The 21,857-nt window shown below is 39.6% G+C and overlaps 2 protein-coding genes across 2 annotated transcripts in view; one reads left to right on the top strand and one right to left on the bottom strand.

Annotated features, from left to right (window-relative positions):
• The window catches only part of LOC145775241 (myotubularin-related protein 5-like), a 62,712-nt gene that overhangs the window by 29,981 nt on the left and 10,874 nt on the right, over positions 1-21,857 (top strand). The window contains exons 23-36 of the mRNA XM_082586493.1: positions 354-601; positions 1,055-1,216; positions 1,910-2,080; positions 3,189-3,385; positions 4,052-4,200; positions 5,452-5,598; positions 5,765-5,884; positions 15,497-15,706; positions 16,071-16,216; positions 16,869-17,010; positions 17,181-17,382; positions 18,090-18,211; positions 18,612-18,755; positions 21,554-21,642. Coding sequence (XP_082442619.1) covers positions 354-601; positions 1,055-1,216; positions 1,910-2,080; positions 3,189-3,385; positions 4,052-4,200; positions 5,452-5,598; positions 5,765-5,884; positions 15,497-15,706; positions 16,071-16,216; positions 16,869-17,010; positions 17,181-17,382; positions 18,090-18,211; positions 18,612-18,755; positions 21,554-21,642 — 2,249 coding nt within the window. The remainder of the gene's footprint in view (positions 1-353; positions 602-1,054; positions 1,217-1,909; positions 2,081-3,188; positions 3,386-4,051; positions 4,201-5,451; positions 5,599-5,764; positions 5,885-15,496; positions 15,707-16,070; positions 16,217-16,868; positions 17,011-17,180; positions 17,383-18,089; positions 18,212-18,611; positions 18,756-21,553; positions 21,643-21,857) is intronic.
• On the bottom strand, positions 8,775-12,143 carry LOC145775242 (uncharacterized). Its single transcript, XM_082586494.1, has 5 exons — positions 11,938-12,143; positions 11,339-11,590; positions 10,737-10,930; positions 9,907-10,070; positions 8,775-9,685 (listed from the first exon to the last, which is right to left on the bottom strand). Exons 1-5 carry the CDS (start codon positions 12,106-12,108, stop codon positions 9,339-9,341), a joined length of 1,128 nt encoding a protein of 375 aa, XP_082442620.1. The 5' UTR covers positions 12,109-12,143; the 3' UTR covers positions 8,775-9,338.

Genomic DNA, 21,857 nt, shown 5'->3' with positions numbered 1-21,857 from the left:
TTCATTATTTTATGTGTTTTTCAGTTTTGCTGCAAGTTTAGAAAAATGTCACATTGCCACAAGTTACGTCATATCAGAGTGGACATCGTCGTAATAGATTCCATTGTAATAAAAAATCGAAAAGAAATCTACTGTAGTTGAAGTATCACAAATATAATTATTTGAGATGACTTTGTTTTTGCTTCTCAACTGATTCGTAGCAGACACTAAACAAAATGGAAAGAAAAAGTTCCGCACTGCTCCTACTTTGTTAAACAGGATTTTCCAACATCCAATTTAGCCTAGTTTTGAACTGGGATTGTGTGTTTGCAAACCGTGTTTATAATCTCACAATGTTCTTTTCTTGCATCTAGCATGGAATTCTCCTCCGATCCTCCACATTCCAGCTCTTTCTTCTCGCTTTTGATGACGATGTCACCAAAGAAGAGCAAGAAGTCCTTCGAAACGAGTTGCACCGCCTCCGGTATCCCAACACAATTGAAGGCTCATTTGCTTTATCCGCTGGAAGATTTTCTCACATTGCTCCTCAACATCCAACCACCACACTGATGAGGACCGCGTCCGGAATCTCTGGAGCATCCAATGCCTTGTCGAGCAGCAAGTCAGTGATGAAGAATTTTGCTTCAAGAGATTAGAGTTTTTTTTCCGAAAGGGTCTTAAATTCGATGACCGTTATGCCACTTAAAAAACTTCCATTTCGTAGGTAGACTTAACTTTAAAATCAATAAAAAAAAGTTGCAAACCTCTGGCTTACTGTATAAAGTTTCACTGACTGGAAAAACTCCGTCTTCCACTGTTTGTTTATTCAATAAATGAAATTCGGCTGAAACTATGGTAAATTAAGCGAGCAACTTCTGTGACTTGTAGTTCCATTAATTTACCAAGTGGGATGACACTTATACAAACTTTCTTTAAAGTCAATTGAAATTCTTCTATTAAGAACAACGTCATTTACAACCACGGATATGTTAAGTTCACCTCAAACCTGAAAGAAACAATTCTGTTTTGTTTTGTCATTGTCACACATGTTTCATCAATCAACGTTGTTTTATAGGATGTCTGGAGCTAAGATCCTGTACAAGCAAGCCAAGCGGAAAGCAGGTTTGGACAAGACCACCCGCGCGTCCAGACTGATCACGGCAGACAGCAAACACAAGACTATTCAGTACAACACGTCGTCCGTCACTGGTGCCAGGTCCCCATCAACACTCAGCAGGTGGGAGCGGAACTGAAACGATATTTTAGCTTTTGTGCATTTGATCCGGCTTCTGTTTGAATAAGGTACTGAAGAAGTCGTCGTTATGATAGCGAAAGCTTTATCCAATCGTTCGGTTGCTTCCTAATGGTTGGATCTTTGTATTTGTCACTGATATAATCATTCGCTATCTCCGCTTGCAGCAGATTGCGCATCATGGGTTACTTGACAGGGTTCCATGTGATTTTATGAGCCGTATTGCTTCCATGCTGGCTCAAGGCAGATTGGAAGAGGGTGATGTGTCACCAGATTATTACCCAATTTATCCTCACTGCATTATGCAAGAAAGAACACAATCGGTACCCTTTTTAAAGTCTTTGGTATGACCCGACCTGGAATCGAACCCAGGGCTACCAGCACCAGAGCCGAAGGCGATAACCACTGAGCCACGGATGCTGGTTGCTGTCAATACGGTGCGGGTTGTCACTGGGTTGCTGGTTGCTGTCAATTGCGGTGCGGGTTGTCACTGATAAAATTCTCTAATTACAGTACTATGGTCGTACTAGACATCAGCTTCTGCCTTCTACGTTGCTACTACATATGTACAGAAACGTCGAAAATTTTCTTCCTTATACTCATTTCCACTGAAGATTTTTGCGTTTTGGTTGAAGTTTTGTCCATGTTCACAACTTCAATTTTCCTTTGCTCTTCCAGAATGCCAGCGATCGACGAAGCGATGACGAAGACGCTCTCCGACAAAGACACGATGAACCAACTGATCAAGCGCTCTTGTGAAGGCGATTACATTCGTATGAAGCTGATCAGTACCGATGAGAGCCCGTTCCGCTTATCTCGGGTCAACAGGATGCTGTCCGTCTGTCGCAGGTGGAATGAACGTGTTTTGTTAGTATTTTTTTACGTTGATAGTGACGTGTCATAACTGACGTTACGTTGCGTAGAACATGATTACGTGTTGTGGCCAGGGGTGTGGAGTCGGAAAGATTTTGGCATGTCCGGAGTCGTTAAAAAAAAGCTGAGTCTGACTCCGGATTGATACGAAACGATGAACAAGAAAATTTTTATCTGCAATCTATTTTCAAAATATTTTTTTCATTTTTCTGTATTGCGCTCTTAAACTTTACCAGAAAATAGAAGTGTTTGTTTTTGCCAGTTTTTGAAGAAGTCGCCGTTTCAATTCCGATCGTATCTTATTGAGATTAAATTAAAAAAAAAACGACAGAAACTTAACAGGTCTGGCAACACTAACAAATTTGGCAACACTGGAGTCGGAGCCGGCCAGTTATAAATCGAGGAGTCGGAATCGTTTTGCTTTCGCCCGATTCTTACAGTGCTGGTTGTGACTACCCTTTTACAGCAAATCAGTTCTTGTTTGCATTGATTTAACGTTGGCAGACATTAAATCAACGTAAAAATGACTAATTTGCTTGGCTGGTGTACAGGCGTTGTCGCGTGAGTTTAGAACGTGTTCTGTTTTAAAACTGTCAATGATGCTTTTCTATGTTTTGTTACTTATTTTCAAACTACAAAACATTTCTTGTTTTTGTCATTTCAACGTCAAGTAATGTCAGTGTGACGTCTTTGTGGTCACGTAGATTTACAGATTGGTCATCTGCCTACTTGGCTGCCATCAGATCCCAACATTTTAGTGATAATCATCCTTGTTTTTATATAACGGTACTTCTCAGCGCTTTACAAAGTAGACAGTGTCAATGCAGCCGTATAGAGGCGCAACTGAGTACATTATTACCATAATCCATTCCATTGTTCGGTGTCAAGTAGGAATGAAATTCAGTAAGTATTTGGTATGACCCGACACCGACAGGGTATCCAACCCATGCCTACACATTCAGAGTTTAGGGATCTGTTTGAAACGTTAAAACTAAACATTGTTTTTTAATTAAATTTAAAGTTGAATCTTGCTTCTGGCATTGCTATTTTAAGTGACATTTTAACGTTGCATTCAATCTTCCAGCCATCCCGCCTGTGTGGTGGTTCCCCAATCGTTCACCGATGATCAAATCAAGGCGATTGCTCACTGCCACAACCAAGCCAGGTTTCCAGCCATTGTGTGGAAGCATCCGACTAACAATGCCATCTTGCTACGGTCCAGTGCCATTAAGTCACGCACCGCTGGCTCGCTCTTCAAACGCAGCCAAGCCAAGGCAACAGGTATGATACTGTACTCCAGCAGTTAAGTGCTGGCATAGGCTTTTTTTAAGTAAAGTCAATAGATTTTGGCCTGTCTTGAGTCGCGGTCGGTTTATAAAATTGTCAAAATCGAGTATTTTTGTTCCGACTCCCCAGCTCTGGTTGGGTTGCTACTTGTAAAGTTTTGTCCCGTTGCTGTTCCACCGAATCTCTCTGCACCGAATGTGTGCAGTTATTGTTTTTTTCTTTTAATGCCAGTGACCAAATTATTGGAAATTTGAGCACACAAAGTTTTAACTAATTTAGATGTCATGAAATTGGATGAATGTTTTTTAATAACCTTACCAGCCCTTCTGGTAGTTTTTCTGTGCTCCCTTTAAAAACTCGAAGACCATAAAAATTGTCACGGAGTGTCAGTCCCGCACCATTTCTGGCTTAAATTTCTAACAAAATAGTTTTTGACATATCTCGATACTTGAATATTTGGACGAAAAGGCAAAGAAGCCAATCTTCTTGTCCACCTTCAGCCATGCCTTTAAGTGTCCTGCCAAAGACACAGTCGCATGCTCTTGAGCAGTGTCGAACCGGAGCCCCTTTGAGTGTCGTTCCAGGGCTCTCAACACTCGGCTATGCAGCCGACACATAGAATAGTTGAAATTGAATATTTGAAAACTTTAATCTCTGCAGCTACCGATGAAGAGGTGGTGTTAAGTTCCTCATCACAGGAAGAAAGGTTCCTTTTCAAAATCGCATCCCTGGTCGTACTCCCTTCCGAATCAGCATCTCTCTTGTTCCGTCCCTCATCAGTAAGCAGCCTGGCGAGCATGGACGACGAGGTGATTTGGAAGATAGTCACCTGCATTGCGTTGGTCTTAGCATTCCTTCTAACCAAGCACCCGATCAAAATTGGTATCAATGATAATTATAAACAAGATTTAAATCGTTCATAGAGTTCCTGGACAGTATTGAGTGCAGTTTATTAGCTTGGTCTCTTACAACTTCTTGCATGTGTGGTATGGTTACAGAGATTTGCCACTTCTGCTTCTATAAAACGCAGCTGTGCAGCTGTTTGTATACAAGAGAAGTTTGTGAAGGGACCGGCTAAGCAAACTGTTTTCAGTATTTTTTTTATTGCATAATTTTGCTTCACTAACACTAATGAAGGCGAGCGTTTTGCTTTGTATAGTAACTCTGACTATAAAAGCCATTAACCAATTGAAAGTGCTCCAAAGTGATTTGTCTAATAATTCACACAATGCTAGGTATTTGAATGGACGTCTATGCAGGTATTTCTATGTATTCATCTGTACAATCAACTAATTTATATTTCTAACAAATTTGTCATAAAAAATGTCATCAATTCATTTTTTTGTTGCATCATCTTCTTTATCATCTCTCACAGAATTTTGTTTCAAAACATTCTTTATGTAAAATATATACTTTTCTTTCGGTTTGGTCATTTGCTTGTGAAAAATAATCAACACGTTTTCTATCATGTACTTTGGCAAACTATCACAATTTTTTTCATTTTGTATTCAACAAGAGTAAGAGTTTTGACAGTTTCAAAAGACAACCAAATGAATTGGAAGAGTGCTTGATATTTACGTATTGTATTGTTTTGTGCAAAAGTGACACAAACATGAAAGATTTGCTTCATATTCTTGTTTAGTTTTGCGTAAAATTTTGTTTGATGTAGTAATGTCAAATTATTTTTGCTTTCTTTACAATGTAGATATTAACGACCTGTTTTATCCTGATGCTGCGAGTTCGCTGTGGTAATAGCGAATTGCACTAGCTTTTGAAACACAGTTCGCTGGTCACGTGACGTGGGAACTGTCTTCCGAAAGCTAGTGCAAACTGCTATTACCACAGCGAACCCGCAGCATCAGGCTAAACCAGGTCGTTAATATCTGCATTGTGAAGTAAGCAACGATCATGCTGCTAGAAGCGAAACTCAATCTATTGTATTTTTACTTTGTTGTCTTCGTTTGGTTATGAGCTTTATGCATTTTGTAACAAAAATCCAAATCGTGATTTAACTTTTTTTCATAATTTCTTTTTTTGTAACTTTGCATGCCTTCCTGCAGACCCGGATGTCGCCTCCTCCCCTTTCACGTGGTGGCGCCACCCATGGGCTGTCCAACTCGTCCCGTTTTAACAAATCTAAGAAGTGGTCCACTCTGACCCGGACCAACGGTAGACTACCCAGCGAGGACGCGACCATAGCTCCCTCGGTAAATATCGCCAAGACGTTGCTGTAACGTTATTACAACCTCTTTTAGCTTTTAATTCACTATCGCGCACACATGGCCTGCAAATATGACTGATTTACTTGTTAGGTAGAATTGATCCGCTGACACGATTAAATGTTATCTCCAAGTAAATGTTTTATTTATTCAGACCTCAAGAGCACCTGCTAGCGGACTCGGTTTGAATGGTTCACTGACACAAGCGGCAATACACAACGCGGTTTCAAAGCAGGCCCAACTGTATGTGTTCGGCGACAAAGTTCAGCTCAAGGTTAGACGTTAGACTTTTTGTAACTGATGTTTTGAAATCGCTGCCATCTAAAATTTCAACCCATGCCCACACGAATCTCAACCTTTTGGCCATGACGTCAATTTTTTTTACTTTAACGTTTTATTGAAATAAGAATTTTCAGAATGCAAACTTTACTCTTTACTAAGAAAATCCAAAAAATCTGCCATTAATCTAAAAATCCAAAAAAATCTGCCAGTAGCCCAGACAGCAAGTTAGCTGTTTTTTTTTTACATTGATTCAACGTCTGCAGACGTTAAATCAATGTAAAAATGTTGTGTTGAACTTGACTTTTTTTCTGGGCATAGGCTTCTCAGATCAGATGTGCAAGTTTTATCAACAAAGCATACGATCTCACAATATTTATTAACCACGCACTTACAAACACGTGGCAAGATTTTAGTTATTCGTTGGTCTGTTTTGAATGTTATGTTGATATCCACGCTAAACAGCTGAAGAGTCGTGGGTGACGTGCCCTTCACAACTATCCAAATATCGCTCCTATTAAACCGCTGCAATCGCAAACTCTCCAAACTTAGATTTCTCATTCTTTCGTGTGAGATAGAATATTGAAACTTCAGGGCGAATGATGGAAATCCAGGTCATTCATAGCAGCTTCGTAATGTGCATCACATTTGATGCCGTAAAGACGGGGCATTCAAGGATCACATGGCTAGTAATTTGTTCTACCTACGTGTAAGATGAAGCTAAACTCCACTTGCACATATTGGAACGGAAACGGTCAACTTCTATTCATTCATATTCTATTCATTCAACTTCATTCAACTTCTATTCATATCCCGAGTGTAAATATTTCAAATTAATATTTCACCTGCAATCTTCTTGTTCTTCGTGTGAACCTTTTTCTTCTTGGCCAGTTGGTCTTCTTCAAGAGTCGAAGAGCTCTGCATTTCACCGCCCTTCAGTGGCGGCGACTCAGTCTACAATTTTGGGCAGGTGTCCAGAAGCCACTGAATTTGATTCATCATCCAGTTTACGCAGACCACGCTCACCATTTGGCGCGTGATAGATGGCACAGTTGCAGATGGTGTGGTCTGCGATATGTTCCTTTCCGCACTTATCCGTTTGCGTGACTTGTTCCCTGCCAGGTTCATTAGCAAGTCAACTTTTCTTTCTATATCTTTGTACTGCGTACTCGAAAGATATTTCTATAAATAAATGGCTTGTTTTTAGCTGCTTTTCTAGCTGTGGACGTGACAATATGAGTGTTCAGTTTGCTGCTTTACTAAAAATTGGACACCCTATCATTAAATTGACATTATTTTGCATTGTTCTGTAAGCAACAAGCTTGTTTTTTTGGTTAGCGAAACTTTTGTTTTCACATGCAAGATAACAAGTCTCTAGATAATGTTTTGGAGTTTATTTTGCGGCATTTAGTTGTAAGAATCACTTTACAATGAATCAACGTCTGGAAATGTTCATCAGTGCCAAAGTGTTGAATTTGATGCACAATTTTGCTACTTGCAACTTCCGACCGAGCAAATCAAGTCCTTTGTGCATTGATTCAACGTCAACAAAGGTTGAATTAATATAAAAAAGGACTTTTGCTGGCTAGTTTCTATCGCAACAAAACAATCAAAATCCAGACGACATTTTTATCACGTATCCGGCCTATGCAAACACACGCCTGTTCTGGAATCTTCACGATTTGCGCTAAAATCGAGTAATAATCATCTTCACCCCGCTCAACTATGTAACCTAGTCTTGTACGATAAATGGTATTATCACAAAAGAGTGCTCAATGTCAAGCGCAATGCTAAACAGAGCTAATTCAAGTAAATTGAATCTCTATTATCAAAGTAACCTTTGCAGCCTGTTTCACCCTTTGTAGGGTCGTCAGAAGGTGCGGAAAAACATGCTAAAAAGAAATCATTAATATTAAGCAGGCGTAGATAGAAATTAATATGCTCTGTCCTCAGCAAGACTCGCAAAACAAACGAAAATGTTACCATCAGCGAATCATACGAAGCTCTGAGCTGTCTGACCCTGACTAAATCTCGACCGGTTACAGTGTGGACGTTGTGATAGGCGCAGTGCGGCATTGACGGCGATTGGGCTCCGCCATGAGAGCTTTTATAACTCGATTTCGGCTGCGTTTTAAAATGTAGGCCTACGGGCGCTGTGAGTACAGGGCGGGGCCTGCGCTGTTGGACATATCTGAGCTTGAGTTTGTTGCGATGACGACACTCACCAGAGCGCGCTGATTTAATAGGTGGTTGCTGTCAGCCTGCAATATTGCCAGCTTTCAGCGAGCCAAAAATAGCAGAGGCTACGACCACCACCGTAAGGTCGGGCATAGCTATGAACAGACCACGAAATGTTGGGTTGTATACCTTTGTCTTTGAGAGACCAGATTGCTTCGGAAAGTTCGGTACAATTCTTTTTTAATCTATTGGGAAATGAGGGTTGATGATTGTAATAGCGTTAGTTTCACGGATTTTTCTTTAAAAAAAAAATAAGGGATTGTAATTTCGGCGAAGGGAGGAGTCGTATTGCAACGGATTCTTCACTGAATATCTTGATATAAATTATTCCAATCACATTTTCCTCTTTCGTGGAGCACATCAAGTTCTGCGTATGATGGCGCTACCACAAAAATGCCAATCAGTCGTTATCAGACTTCTTCTACTTGATGGATGCCAAGCCTTCTCAATCCTTCACTTGATACTCTGTCCGCATAGAGCACATCCACCTCACCGTTGTCATTGTGGCTCAAACGCTTATTGTCCTCCGCAATGACTGGCCACGTTTCACTGGTATAAAGCATGTCGCTTCTGGCACACATGTTGGGCCGACGAAGTAAATCTTCAATTCCAAACTAAAACTAACTCAAAGCTCAAACAAAGAAGAATTCCCAAGTTTAGTTTATTTTTCATTTATTGTTCTGCAAGCAATAAAGCGGAAAAACAATTAGACACTCTTCAAACAAACTCGATATTGTACAGTACAGCCATCAGTTATTGCAACAGAAATGGAATTGTTGTTTTACCGTAAATAAATGTTGGTGGTTTAAATAAAATTAACCAACTCCGTCTACAGCACAAAATAGCAAGCATGACGAAAGCACCTAAACAACGTAATTATGACATCATAAATTCAAACATGGTCATACCAAAACGGCAGTGCGTATTTTGAAAAGTTTGTCACAAACGCTCATTTGGATTTGGGAGTTGTCAATGTTGTGCCAACATCCAGTTGGGTTGGCTTTAAAATTAATATTGGCTAGTTAGGCCTGATATTGTAAAACAGCATTTCGTTATTACTTCACATGTAAATATACAAATCATGATGTAATAATCTCAGACCACTTGTGAATATTTGACAATATGTTCATAGATAACAACTTGATCACTTTATTTAATACAAGCAATGTCACACAGCAACTCGAACTTTCGGCCAAACTGACAACTCAGTTCTAAGCGGTGGTTTTACTACCGCAAGGTGGCGAAACGTTTTCGGCAAAATCACATCTCACCAAATCAGGGCTGAAGACAGTCCCTGATGGGCAATCCCTGAAGTAATGTATGCCACCGTAGCATTCATGGTACTTGGTGCAAGCCAGTGGGTCCTGGTACAAGCCATCGTCCTTGCCCAAACATCGAAACGGTTTGATGTCGCGCAACTCACGCGGAGTCACTCTTAGCACCATTGACCTTGCGTCAGTCGCGAACTCCCCGATACCATAGAATCCGGACGAACGCAGCTCGCACCAATAGCGTCCGCTATCGGCGATTGTGGCGTTGGTTATCACCAGAGAGTTGCCTGCCAAAAGCAATTACAGCTTTAGCCCCGGCAACCACTTTGTATTTTGACTCGATATTTTAGACCAACAACCCAGACGGCAAATTAGCCGTTTTTTACATTGATCTAATGTCCGCATACGTTGAATCAATGTAAAAAACGGTTGATTTGCTGTCTGAGAATAACCGGTAAGCTATTTTCTCATAAGGTAATTGAATGCAAAGGTTACATGATGCGCTCACCAGACAGATGTGTTCGATCGATCCATTGGTTGTAGGCCTGGTATTGTGTTGGCATGGGTCTACTGTGGGCGGTCCTTGAGTAGACCAAATCATATTCGGAATATGACGTGTCCACGGGACCTTTGAACCAGAACACGTCTTCACAATGGTACCCGTTAACGCAACTGTAAAAGTATAAAATTGTTACAGTGCTGTTATTGTAAAAGTTCTTAACCTGGGATACTCGCACCATTAAGGAGTTCTAGGTGTGTTCGTAAGGGTACTGGCTTCCTAAATCATTACGGTTAGATGTATAAAAATACAATGGTGTTGGCAGCTGTGATTTCGTTACTGGAGGTTAATCCACATTCTTGATGTGGGTGATTATTATTGCTTTTTGTCATTTTGAAAGGAGTGCTGGAAACGGTTGTTGATTTTAAAGTGGTGATAACATGTAAAGAGATTCAGCAACGTTGTGCTGTTGTGTCTATGACTATAGATTCTGATTGGACATGGCCTTCTACTTCGTCTTTCCCTCCATTTTGTTACGTTTACTTTTCGCTATCACAGTTTTCAACAAGCTACGAATCCATCATTTATTGCATGTGGTCTTTTCGAGACCATTAGTACAAATTATTTCTCAGCGACAAAACTGTTGGTCTTAATTTTTCTTTTCAGCCCGCACATGTTTACACACTTGCTCATTATTTCTCACACACACACACCAAAACTATATTGCATTGGTAAGCTTGTCATCATATGCATTTTAAAGAAAGTTAAGAGTTTAAACTAAAAAAGAACTTTTTAACATACTTTCTGTGTCATTTAAAAGGTTACGACTGCCGACTTACTTGCAAACGACTGTGATTTCACTGCCATCACTTGCTGTAAAGTCTTCATCAATTTCTACGCTATGAAACTTTGGAGTGTTTGGTCCATTCGTTATCCTCAGTACGACAGATTTCATGTCGAATCCCAGTTCAGAGATTGCTCCATCTTCAATCGCGACTTGACACCAGTAGTTTCTATTGTCGCTGTATATTACCTGAAGGACACCAAAGGACGTTGACTACTATTGCATAAACCGCACAATACCAATATTTTTTACACGATAAATTTGTAAAACATTGCCAGAACGTATTTGGAAAGGGTAGTCTGGTCTTATAAATAAAAGTACACTGGATTGTATCGCACTCTTTCGTGTGTTTTGGAAAATCGTCGCTTAGTATGAAGTCTGGTCTTGTATTTACTGCAAAGACATTAAAAATTGAATTTCGTTTGGCTAGACAAAGCTCAGACAGAAAACCGTTTGATAGAAGCAGTCTTTTTCAAAAATCTGCTCTTAGCAACAATAGAAGTTGTCTGGTTCAACACTTTGTTTCAGAAAATTTATTTTCTTTGTTTCCATGTGATTCGCGTTGTATTTATGCATTTAACCTACATGCCAACCCACCTGGGTTATCTCCAACGATGGACTGCCTTGTGCGATGCGAACCCGATTGAGATAGTCTGGGTCGACCACCTCCACCCTGTTGCATCTGTTGCTTGCGTAGGTGTAGCCGTAACACTTCAAAATTTCCTCAGCAAATCTGGGGCCATCCCCGACTTTCCAGGTCACCGTGACAGGTACATCCTCACCGGTGGACACCGTGTAGTTGCAGAAGAGTTGGGAAGCCTTATTTATCGTAGCCCAAACTTCTTCCAGCTGGAAAACAATCAGTCGATTTTTACATCGTACAAACCGATGTGACCGATGTTGTACAAGGAAGAGTAAGCTGTTTGAAAGCTTTATTCATCTTGCAGTGCCACTTGGCCATTGCTTTTTGTTTACTTTTCTAACCTCAAAATCGGTGTTTTTAAAAATATTTTATGATATTAATAGGCCAGACAATAAATTGCCAACATGCAAAGTTAACTGTTTCATTATTTACTTTTGATCCACGTAAACGTTTGTGGCCATTTTACTAATTACAAAATTTCAGCCACTCTCATTGCGATTCTTTAATCCCAAGTCTCATTGTAGTTGCAAGAAAAGTGTTAATATTTTCTTACCTGAGTGTAAACTTCCATCTGTTTTCCAACGTCACTTGCCTTGGATTCGCTTCTTTTTAACAGAGTGTCTATGAAGTCCATCATATCATCATTGGATGTTGCACTCGCTTGGAAAATTGCCAAACATAAGACCAAGACTGTCATTGATTTCACAAACATCTTTGCTATCATTCGTTTCACCTTGGTGCATGATCTGTCTGCGATGCCTTTGCTCTTATATACCCCTTGGTTTCAAACCTGTTTGCTTTGGCAGATAGTTTGGAATATCTTCTCGAATAGTCAGTAATTTTTATGTTGATTTACCGCATGACGACAAAACCTCCAAACTACATTTCTCACCGAATGTGCAAACATTGGCCGCAATTTTATCCGTTCGGTGATGTGTGCAATCTTGACCTTTAGTAGCCTGCTGTGAACTTGCCGGCCGACAACTTTTCTCTTTCCATAAATTAACGCTATGTACCCTTTAAACAGGTTATTTTCTATATTTCTGTCGTTCATCGCTGTATTGACGCCGAAAGAATCACTGAGAAACGTCTATTTCTCACATTGATTGGAAAATCGTTGTTTGTTTGAACGAGAGGATTTTGGTTGTTGCCTTGCAAAAACATTCATGCTTTTTTTTGAGTGTCAGACTATATTTTTCGTTTTGGAATAATCATTTCAATCGTTTTGTAGCAAATCCATACAACATTTGTCATAAATCATTTTACTTTTGACGTGTGTCTGTAGTGTATGCGTTTCTTTCGGTTCCACGAGGGTACTAAAAGCTACTTGGAATTTGCTTAGGAATTTCACTTAAAGGAATTTCACTTGCTTAGGAATTTCACTAAAAGTTTTCAACTCTTAAAGCATCGGAATGTTTGAAATTTATATTTTTGTGCGAAACAAAGGGCCAGATAGTTAATTGGTTGCGTACATGCGACACGATGCCCTTGCTCGCCTGAGAAAAACAAGGTCCTTGTTTCTTTGCACTCCAAACACCAGTTTGCAATCATCACATGAGCGAACTGTCATTGTGGAAGAAGACGGTGCTATTTCCGACGTTGCTTTATGAGCCAACACCTTTATCGCATTATGTTTGCTTGATCCATTATGTTCATACAGTAATCAAGATTAATCCGCTTCAAAATCGAACAAACCAGTTCCTTCAAAACACTCTTACGTCACAATGTCATCGAATCGTGACAAAAAGTTCAAATATTTTTGTCGCACATCATCTTTTCTTAACTTATTGAAAGATTTTTCGGTAATAATGGCTCTGGGAGTCTGGGGGTTATTGACCTTTGAAAACATAGCGCGCTTAGTATGCTGACTTTGCTCGACAGTCACGTCATGTGAGATGTGACGTCATTGAACCGGTGACATCAGCCCATTTCACAACATCGGTTTCAACCTTTGACTTCGTTGTTGTAAAACTTATTTTTCAAGATTCAATAGGTTGTGTGACGTCATTCTGTCTCCAATGATGCAAACATGCTCTTCCTTGCTTGATAAGAAAATTGTAGGGAGAGGAATTTCATGAACGTCCGTCAGTCGTTTGTGTACAAGTGTAAAGTATGATTCACTTTTATTCTTTGCTCAACTTGCGCAACTTTCCATCGTCATTGCAACAACTATTCTTGCTTCCGTGAATGACATTTCCTGCTCCTAGACTCAGCAATTTCCGGCTTCACTTTTTCTCGATTATTATATTTGCTAGTCCCAAATTTGCGCCTAATTTTGGCGTTGCCGTTGAAACTTTATATTTAAACAACAAAACAAGATTTGTTTCATGTTTCTATTCGAATAAGATGGCTAATACCTTTACGGTGGTAAAAGCTTTATCAGTATATACAAGTTACGAATCTGGTTGATGTCATTTACTTTATTATATGTCCGATCGTGCAGTTGCACTTTAATCGATGGAACCTTGGGCAGTACAATTTATATTTATCCGCAAACATGTATATGCCGGAACAGAAGATGAGAAGCATCAGCGTCTGCTTTATTGTTCAAAAGCAAAGATTCTCCGAAGAATCCCAGACAGCAAATCAATGGTTGAGTTTCTCGCCAGAATCGGCCATGTTCTATCGAGGATGATTAAACACAGCAATTGGGAATTATTATGTTTCTTGAAAGACAAATGCATCTGAGTCGTTCTATTTAGCTTCTAAGTGTGGGAGCGCCCAGCTGAAGGTTTTAATCTTGACAAAGTATCTCATTATCCGTTGGCACTATTACGTCAGGACTTGACACCGAAAATCCATTATTCTTGTGTAGCGTGATGTTTTTTCAACATCACATGTTGTTCTTACCCCGTAGTCTCTCCTACAGTGATTTTGTGTTATAACTTGTAACGTTGTGCATACAATTAAACATAAAAGAGTAGTTTAATTCCATTTTTACATGCAAGGAGTATTTGGTGCGTACAACTACCACAGAACACCTTCATCGACTAATGTTAGTCAATAAATTTTCATAGCCCCATTTTCTTGGACATTGCTGTGATTGCTTCAACTCCGGCAAGTTTATACAATACTGCCGTTACTTTTATATTGATTCATCATTGGGCGCCGACAACATAAATCAAAGAGAATTCTCTAATTTATGTTTGAAGACCCACGGCACGAATCCCGTTCTGTGCACTGGTCGAGGTAAAGTTTATTGCGTCTGTTTAGTTTGTATTTACCGGATGGCTCGTCGACGCCAAGTTGATTGCAGTCATAAAAATGATTTACATTCTTTCGCAAATCAGTTCTTTGACTTCTGCAAACGTTGAATCAACGTAAATAAGGACTGAATGACAGTTTACTGGCCAAGACCTTGCAAATTTCTCATAATTTTAAAGAGTGAATGAAGAACCAAGCTGGCGTTTCGATCAAATTTAGAAAACCCACTAGTCCAGCACTTTTTCGGCTAAACGCTTTCTCGACTTAGCAAAAGTCGCGTTTTCACATTGTTTCAGCGTTACTGGTGAAGACGTTGAAACGATGTAAAAACGACAACTTCAGATGTCAGGTTTAACTGTTTCAATTATCGAGCGTTGCACAGAAGTAACGTGTCATTGTCATTGTCAGCGAAAGTGTGGAATTGTTTTCGATAACCTTTCATGTTGAGAACAAATTCTCGGTTTGGGTGGCCGAGTGGTATCGACACTCGGTTGGACATCATGGTTCAATTCCCCTTAGTGACACCTCTTTGATTATTTTGCGTGTTAGCACAAAATTTCTCTACAAAGCAAAATTTAACTTTTGCAGTGAGGAAAAGATTTCCTGTTCTCGAAAGGCACACAACAAATTGTTGCAACTTTCACCTATTTGATTTTTCCGGGTTTCATGAAAATCCCTTGGATTTTGATGAATTGCAAAGTTGTGAAAGTATATTGTACTAACTTACTTTTTGACCTAACGGATTTGGCAATAAAACTCACAAACTTGTTTTAAAAAAATTACTATTTTTCTATTAATTGACGTTGAAAACACATTGTAAAAATAGAACTAGTTGAGTTTGCAATTGTGGAACATATTGTGACCTCAAGTAACCTTAATGACCTCTAGTAACCTCGTATTCGTTTCAGAATCTCAAGCACGAGCAGCAAGGAAAGGTGATGTTTGTTCCCACTGATCTAGCGGAAGCCAAACAGATCAGGATGAGCTTTAAGGTTCTTCTCAAATCTTGTCTTCCAGTTGATCCTCCTATTCCAGCTCCAGCATCTTCCTCCCAGCAACTCCAAGACACAATTTCTAGTTACTTAAAGGAAGTGCAAGACTCCATGTGGATGGAGCAGGTAAAAGCACTGTATTTTACAACACACAAAAGTAAGATATATTTCATAACACTCGGCTACGAAGTTTAGTGGTGAGAGCCCTGGTACGACGATCAAAGGGACCCTGGTTCGACACTGCACTGAAAAAAAAAGCTAGAAAAGGAGTTGGTGTACAAAATATGGCCAGTGTATTTTGCGATATTGGATGTCTGTAACTTCTCTTCCACTTTTGTTTATTTCTCCTGACTGAGAAGATTTATCGACTTTTGCGGTTGTTGCTTCCATTTTGTTATTATCAAACCAATGCTTGAAGTTGTCAAATGAAGATGCGATTGAAATTGTTTTCATTTCTCTCTCAAACTTGTGCTTTGTATTTTCCACTTAGGTGTCCAACCTGATCCAGACGGCTGGATCTGTTGTAGATGTCATGGACATCCATGGAGCCTCAGTGATGTTGGCAATTGATGATGGAACTGATGTTGTTCCTCAACTTTCCTCCTTGTCTCAAATCCTCCAGGATTCATATTACCGGTAAGAATGAAAAAAAAGCTTTTATTTAAACCAGCCATCACTTGCTTTTTATAAAGATTTTTTTACTGCAAACAACTACTATTTTTTGTAATTTTAATATACTATAGCATCAAATTTACGTCTATTTACTGATCAGGAATGCGATCTACAATTTGAACTGGCGTGGTCTCCCATTTAATGTAGTTGCAGGCCACACAGCAAAATTTGTCATTTCACATCGTTTCAACACCTAACGACGTTGAAACGATGTGAAAATTGCAAGTTCAAAACTTAAACGAGACTGTTCACCAGGCACCTTGTAGGCATGCTGCGTTGTTTGTTGTGATGTGCCTTGTATGGCACCACTACTCCAAGATGTTGTAAAATGATTTCCATTTATTCCCATACAGCAAAATCTGTAATTTTTTACATTGATAAATGTAAGTCTGATGTATGATTCAACATCTGCAGACGTTGTAATGTAACAATGGCGGATTTTTTATCTGGGTTCCAACGTTGCGTTGGAAAACCGCTTCATACCAGTCAGTCGTGTTTCATCGACGAAACATCAGAATAAATACACATTTTTTTCTCGCAACATATTGTGATAGTAAGTTATTTCGCCAGTAGAACATTATATTCTGTTGCTGAATGCACCTTTGCTATTATTCAGGACGATTGAAGGATTTCAGACTTTGGTAGAGAAGGAATGGCTTTCGTTCGGTCACCGCTTCAGTCACCGGAACCGCTTTAACGACATTGAGTCCAGTGGTTTCACTCCGGTCTTTTTGATGTTTCTTGATGCAGTATATCAGGTATTTTTGTAAAGTATTGCAAGCTTATAGTTTTTTTTATACTGTTTCAATGCTTAAAAGCGCAAAATCAAAATTAACTTATATTTCATGATTTGAGATTTTTAAAATTCCGTGATTGCTCAGTGTTTATTTGATGTTAAAGCCGAAAATTAACTGTAATTTTCCCGCAGATTCACCATCAATTCCCGATGTCATTTGAGTTCAACGAAATGTATCTTGAAGCGATAGCTTACCACTTCATGTCGAGCCGCTTTACAACCTTCCTGCTCGACTCTGACTTTGAGCGACTGGAAGCTGGAATTCTGTTCGAGAAGAAGTCCCGAAAACGTTCTCGTGTATCCGTCAACTCTGAGAACTCCCAAGCCTCCGCTGGTTAGTGCCATGTGAATTTTGCCTTGTTTTAAACGTTAAATCAATGATGTTGTTTAACAACGGCTGTTGTTCTTTTCTTCATGATACCATCAATTGTCGTGGGCAACTTTAAGTGCTGGCTTACCGTTTCCTTGTTCGGAGTGGAGAGCATGAAAAAGTATGTGGCTTGAAACATAATAATTTTTGTCACCTTTTTTTTGTTACCTCACTGGCAATCCAACCATTGCTTTGTTTGGTATAAAAAGTTTTTATTTTTTGAAGGTTATTTTGTGTCAACTATGACAACCATATGGAATTGACCAGTTGTCACTATCCGTTTTTCAATATCCGAATAACCGACTTGACACGCTCGGCGGTTCAAGATCGACCCATGGCCAGATTTTAACATAAAATTGAAAAAATTGTTTCAATAGCGCTGCCTTTAAAGCAGACTTGTAAATTCAGCACAATATAATCGTCCGCGAAAATATCGATTGCTTGAAACGCGTCGATTAACGCATTTGGTTGTTTCGTGTATGATGTACCTATTCTTACTGACTATGATGACATTAAGCAGCCCTCCACCAAAGCAACACCAACATTGAAAATTTTTCCACATAATGACCAAGTTTTTTGAAGTACTTTTCTTAAAACCGATTCCGTATAAAGCAAATAACTAATGTTTGTTTCTGTTCAAACTAACCTTTTACCTTCTCTTGTGTCTTTAGGGTCCCCTGTTCGCGGTGGAAACCAACAAATAAAATGCTTGTGGGAGTACTTGAACGCCGCACACAAACGCTCACCCGTGTTCTTCAACCCTTTGTACACCCCCGAAAGTCTGCTTTCCCAGGTCAGTACTTTGGTTCATACATTGCTTGAGTGATTAATGAGCAGTTCCTTTCCCCAGCTTTCGTTGGTTAGCACAATGGCAACTCCTTCCGTAGCCAGACAGAAAATCCGTCACTTTTACATTGATTCAACGTCTGCAGACGTTGAATCAATGTAAAAATGACACATTCTGCTGTCGTTGAATCAATGTAAAAATGACACATTCTGCTGTCGTTGAATCAATGTAAAAATTACGGAGTTTACTGTCTGAGTAGTGGATATTTACCTAAGTGGCAAAAAGGTCAATGTTTATGCCAACTTCCAAGGATTTTGCGTTTATTCAACGTAATCCAACGTATCATTTTATGTCGAATCATTTCAACAATAGTTTCGGTGAAGTTAACTTCAAGTTTTCTACCCAGGTTTTGAGGCCGGTAAGTTCCATGTGCAGGCTGAAGGTGTGGCCTTACTACGTTAGGGAAATACTTGGTGAGGGGCCACCCTATGACACCTTACTTGGGGAATTGACGGCCGGAACCAGCCACAATGAACAAGAAGCAACCGAGGTAATCAATCAGTTTGTGCGCGCAAGAGCAAAAAATCATGCTACCTTGTATTATACGAGATTGTATGCTAAATATAAGACAAGTATAGCTTTGGGAGAAAGATTATTTTTGAGTACCATAGACAGATGATTGCTAGCAACTTGATAGGATTGAATTGCATAAATATCAGACTGTTGTGTGAAATGGAAATTGTATAGCTTGTTTTGTATATATCAGGGGTTCCCAACCGGTGGTACGCGTACCACTAGTGGTACGCGAGAGCTTTTCAGGTGGTACGCGAGCAGCTCTCTGTTGCATGCGACATGTAGTAGTATTGTCAAATAAAGTAGGCCTATTGCAACAATTAGTTAATTTTGAGTTTCTAAAATATGCGAACAACACTTTTATTTATTTCCGTACTAAATTCTCTGTACTCAGTACGCTAAGCTACTTTTGTCGATCTTGCTCCCTGCTGTCATTGTTATTAATACAATGCTGCTGCGCGAACTTAATGGTGTCTGTGACGAAGCTATTATGTGTGCAATGTGAATGGTGTCTGCGACGAAACTATTACGTGTGCAATGTGGTCTGTGCAATTGCAGAATTGCGTTTATTCTGATGTTGGTTTTCCGACGTGTAGTGGCTGAATCCTGCACAGCATTACATTTTTGTCTAAATATTTGAAAATGTCGAAGCGAAAGTATAGCGCAGATTATATTCAGTATGGCTTCATTGCTATTCAACATCGTGGAGATAGCTTACCTCAGTGCGTGATCTGTATGAAAACCCTTTCAAATGCAGCTTTGAAACCCAGTTTTCTTAAGCGGCATCTTGAGTCCAATCATTGGGAGAACGTAAAGCGACAGCGCATGGATCACACAAGCCAGTTTTATCGAAATAATGCCGGAATTGTGAAGGCATCCTATGAAGTATCTCTTCTGGTGGCCCAAAACAAAAAAGCTTATGTCATTGCGGAGTCACTTGTTTTGCCAGCAGTAAAGATATTAGTCAGAAATTTGATTGGAGAAGATTCAGTGGCAAAGTTGGATAGTGTATCGCTTTCTAACAATACTGTGAAACGACGCATCGAGGAAATGTCAGTTGATATCACTGACCAAGTGATTGCAGGAGTAAGAGATTCGAAGTTTGGATTTGCCTTACAACTTGATGAATCCACAGATGTCACAAACTGCTGCCAACTGCTTGTCTACGTCCGCTTTACACAGAACGATGCTGTAAAAACGGAATTATTGTTGAATCATGAGGTGTCCACTACATCAAAAGGAAAAGATATTTTCAACTCTTTGGATAATTTTTTCAAGGAAAATGAACTGGATTGGGGATATCTTGTCGGATGTACGACAGATGGGGCTCCCTCTATGCTCGGTAGAAATTCTGGATTTCAAGCCCATGTCAAAGCTGTGTCACCTCGCGTCATAAGTGTTCACTGTTTCATACACAAGTTTGCTCTTTGCACAAAGGTTCTTCCTGCAAAGTTGTTAATGTGCTTGAACAGGGTAGTCAAAATCGTAAATTTTGTTAAAACATCAGCTTTAAATACTCGATTGTTTAAGGTTCTTTGTGAAGATCTCGTCTCAGACCACACTTTTCTCCTCTATCACACAGAAGTAAGCTGGCTCTCTCGAGGAAATACAACTAAGCGTCTTTTTGAAATGAGGAATGAATTACTTTTATTTTTCCAACAGAAAGACCATGAAAACGATCTGGAGGACGAGGAATTCAATGCAAGATTGGCTTATTTGTCAGATATATTTGAAGCCTTCAATCATTTAAATCTGTCATTTCAAGGGCAAAACTGCACTGCCGTAGACTTTGTTTCAAAACTGAGAGCTTTTATCTGAAAGGTGGAATTATGAAGGAAAAATGTGGAAAACAAGCGCTATGGTATGTTTAAATTTCTGTCAGCCCTTGAAAGGGAAATCAGTGATGACTTTTCCAGAGAAATTACCCAGCACCTCTCATCTCGCTGCTAACTGCTGAATTGCAGCATTACTTTCCAGATACCACAAGCTGCCCATACATCACAGATCCTTTCTCAGTGGACCTAGCCGACCTACCTGTCGGTACAGGGGAACAAGAGGAGCTGATAGACATGCAGGAGGATCAGACAGCAAAAAAACAACGCAAAGAATGTTCTGCAATAAACTTCTGGCTTAGTATGGCTTCTTCATACCCAACGCTAGCTTCCCACGCTGTTCCACAACTACTGATTTTTCCTTCTACTTGGGAAGGCGAGCAGGGATTTTCTATTCTTATGAACATCAAATCAAAAAATCGAAATCGACTAAGTGCCCCTGGACATGATTTCAGATGTGCTATTAGCAAAGTTATGCCACGCATCGATCAACTGGTGAAAGATAAACACAAATCTCATTAAATTTAGTTGTATTGTGTTTGTGTTTAGTTGTGTCTTTTTCTTTGTTATTCTGGTGCGTTCTGTGCTGTGTGGTGTAATGGACTCTGTGATGTTTTGTTGATAATTTTGCTACTTTCGCTGACTTTACATCCAGATTCATCATCTTGCAAATAATTTAATATTGGATCAAATTAGTTGTTTTGAAAATAGTGGTACGTGTTGACAATCCGTGGTGGCTAAGTGGTACGAGAACATAAAAAGGTTGGGAACCCCTGGTATATATGCTATAAATGTTGTGTATGCTATAAAATAAAAATTTATAGCACTGAAAGTGGACAGTTTTGTTTTCGAAACGTTTACTGAACATGAGATTAGGTTCTAGATTTTGGGCTTTTTATTTTGATAAGTTTCCAAATTCTTTCATAACACCGATGATTGACAGGTGAGCGAGGCGTGGGGTGGTGCCACCGGAAGAAGAGTGGTCAACGGTTGCTATGACAACACAGCCGACGCCCAACCGGACTCAATTAAGTACGCACAAACGCACATTCTATTTTAGCCAGCCCCGTTGAAATAATGTAATAAAACGTAACTTTTACCAACGAGGATTCAAAAATATGAGCATGTGGCTACTTGTGATACTGTATTGATTTTTGCATGCAAAGGTGGTGAAAAAAATCTTATTTTAAGTTGTCCTCCAAAGTTTTGTCATTCCATCATTATAATTCCCTCAAAACTTACCAAAC

Source organism: Aplidium turbinatum, chromosome 8 (genome assembly GCF_918807975.1).
Source record: "Aplidium turbinatum chromosome 8, kaAplTurb1.1, whole genome shotgun sequence".
Taxonomy (NCBI): Eukaryota; Metazoa; Chordata; class Ascidiacea; order Aplousobranchia; family Polyclinidae; genus Aplidium; species Aplidium turbinatum.
The sequence above is the reverse complement of the archived record's forward strand: the minus strand, read 5'-3'. Positions and strand labels throughout refer to the sequence as shown.

Coding starts and splice junctions, on each gene's coding strand:
- LOC145775242 (XM_082586494.1), bottom strand. CDS start 12,108: ATGATAGCAAAGATGTTTGTGAAATCAATGACAGTCTTGGTCTTATGT. Junction 11,591..11,937: donor AGATGGAAGTTTACACTCAG/GTAAGAAAATAT, acceptor ATTGTTTTCCAG/CTGGAAGAAGTTTGGGCTAC. Junction 10,931..11,338: donor CATCGTTGGAGATAACCCAG/GTGGGTTGGCAT, acceptor GGTGTCCTTCAG/GTAATATACAGCGACAATAG.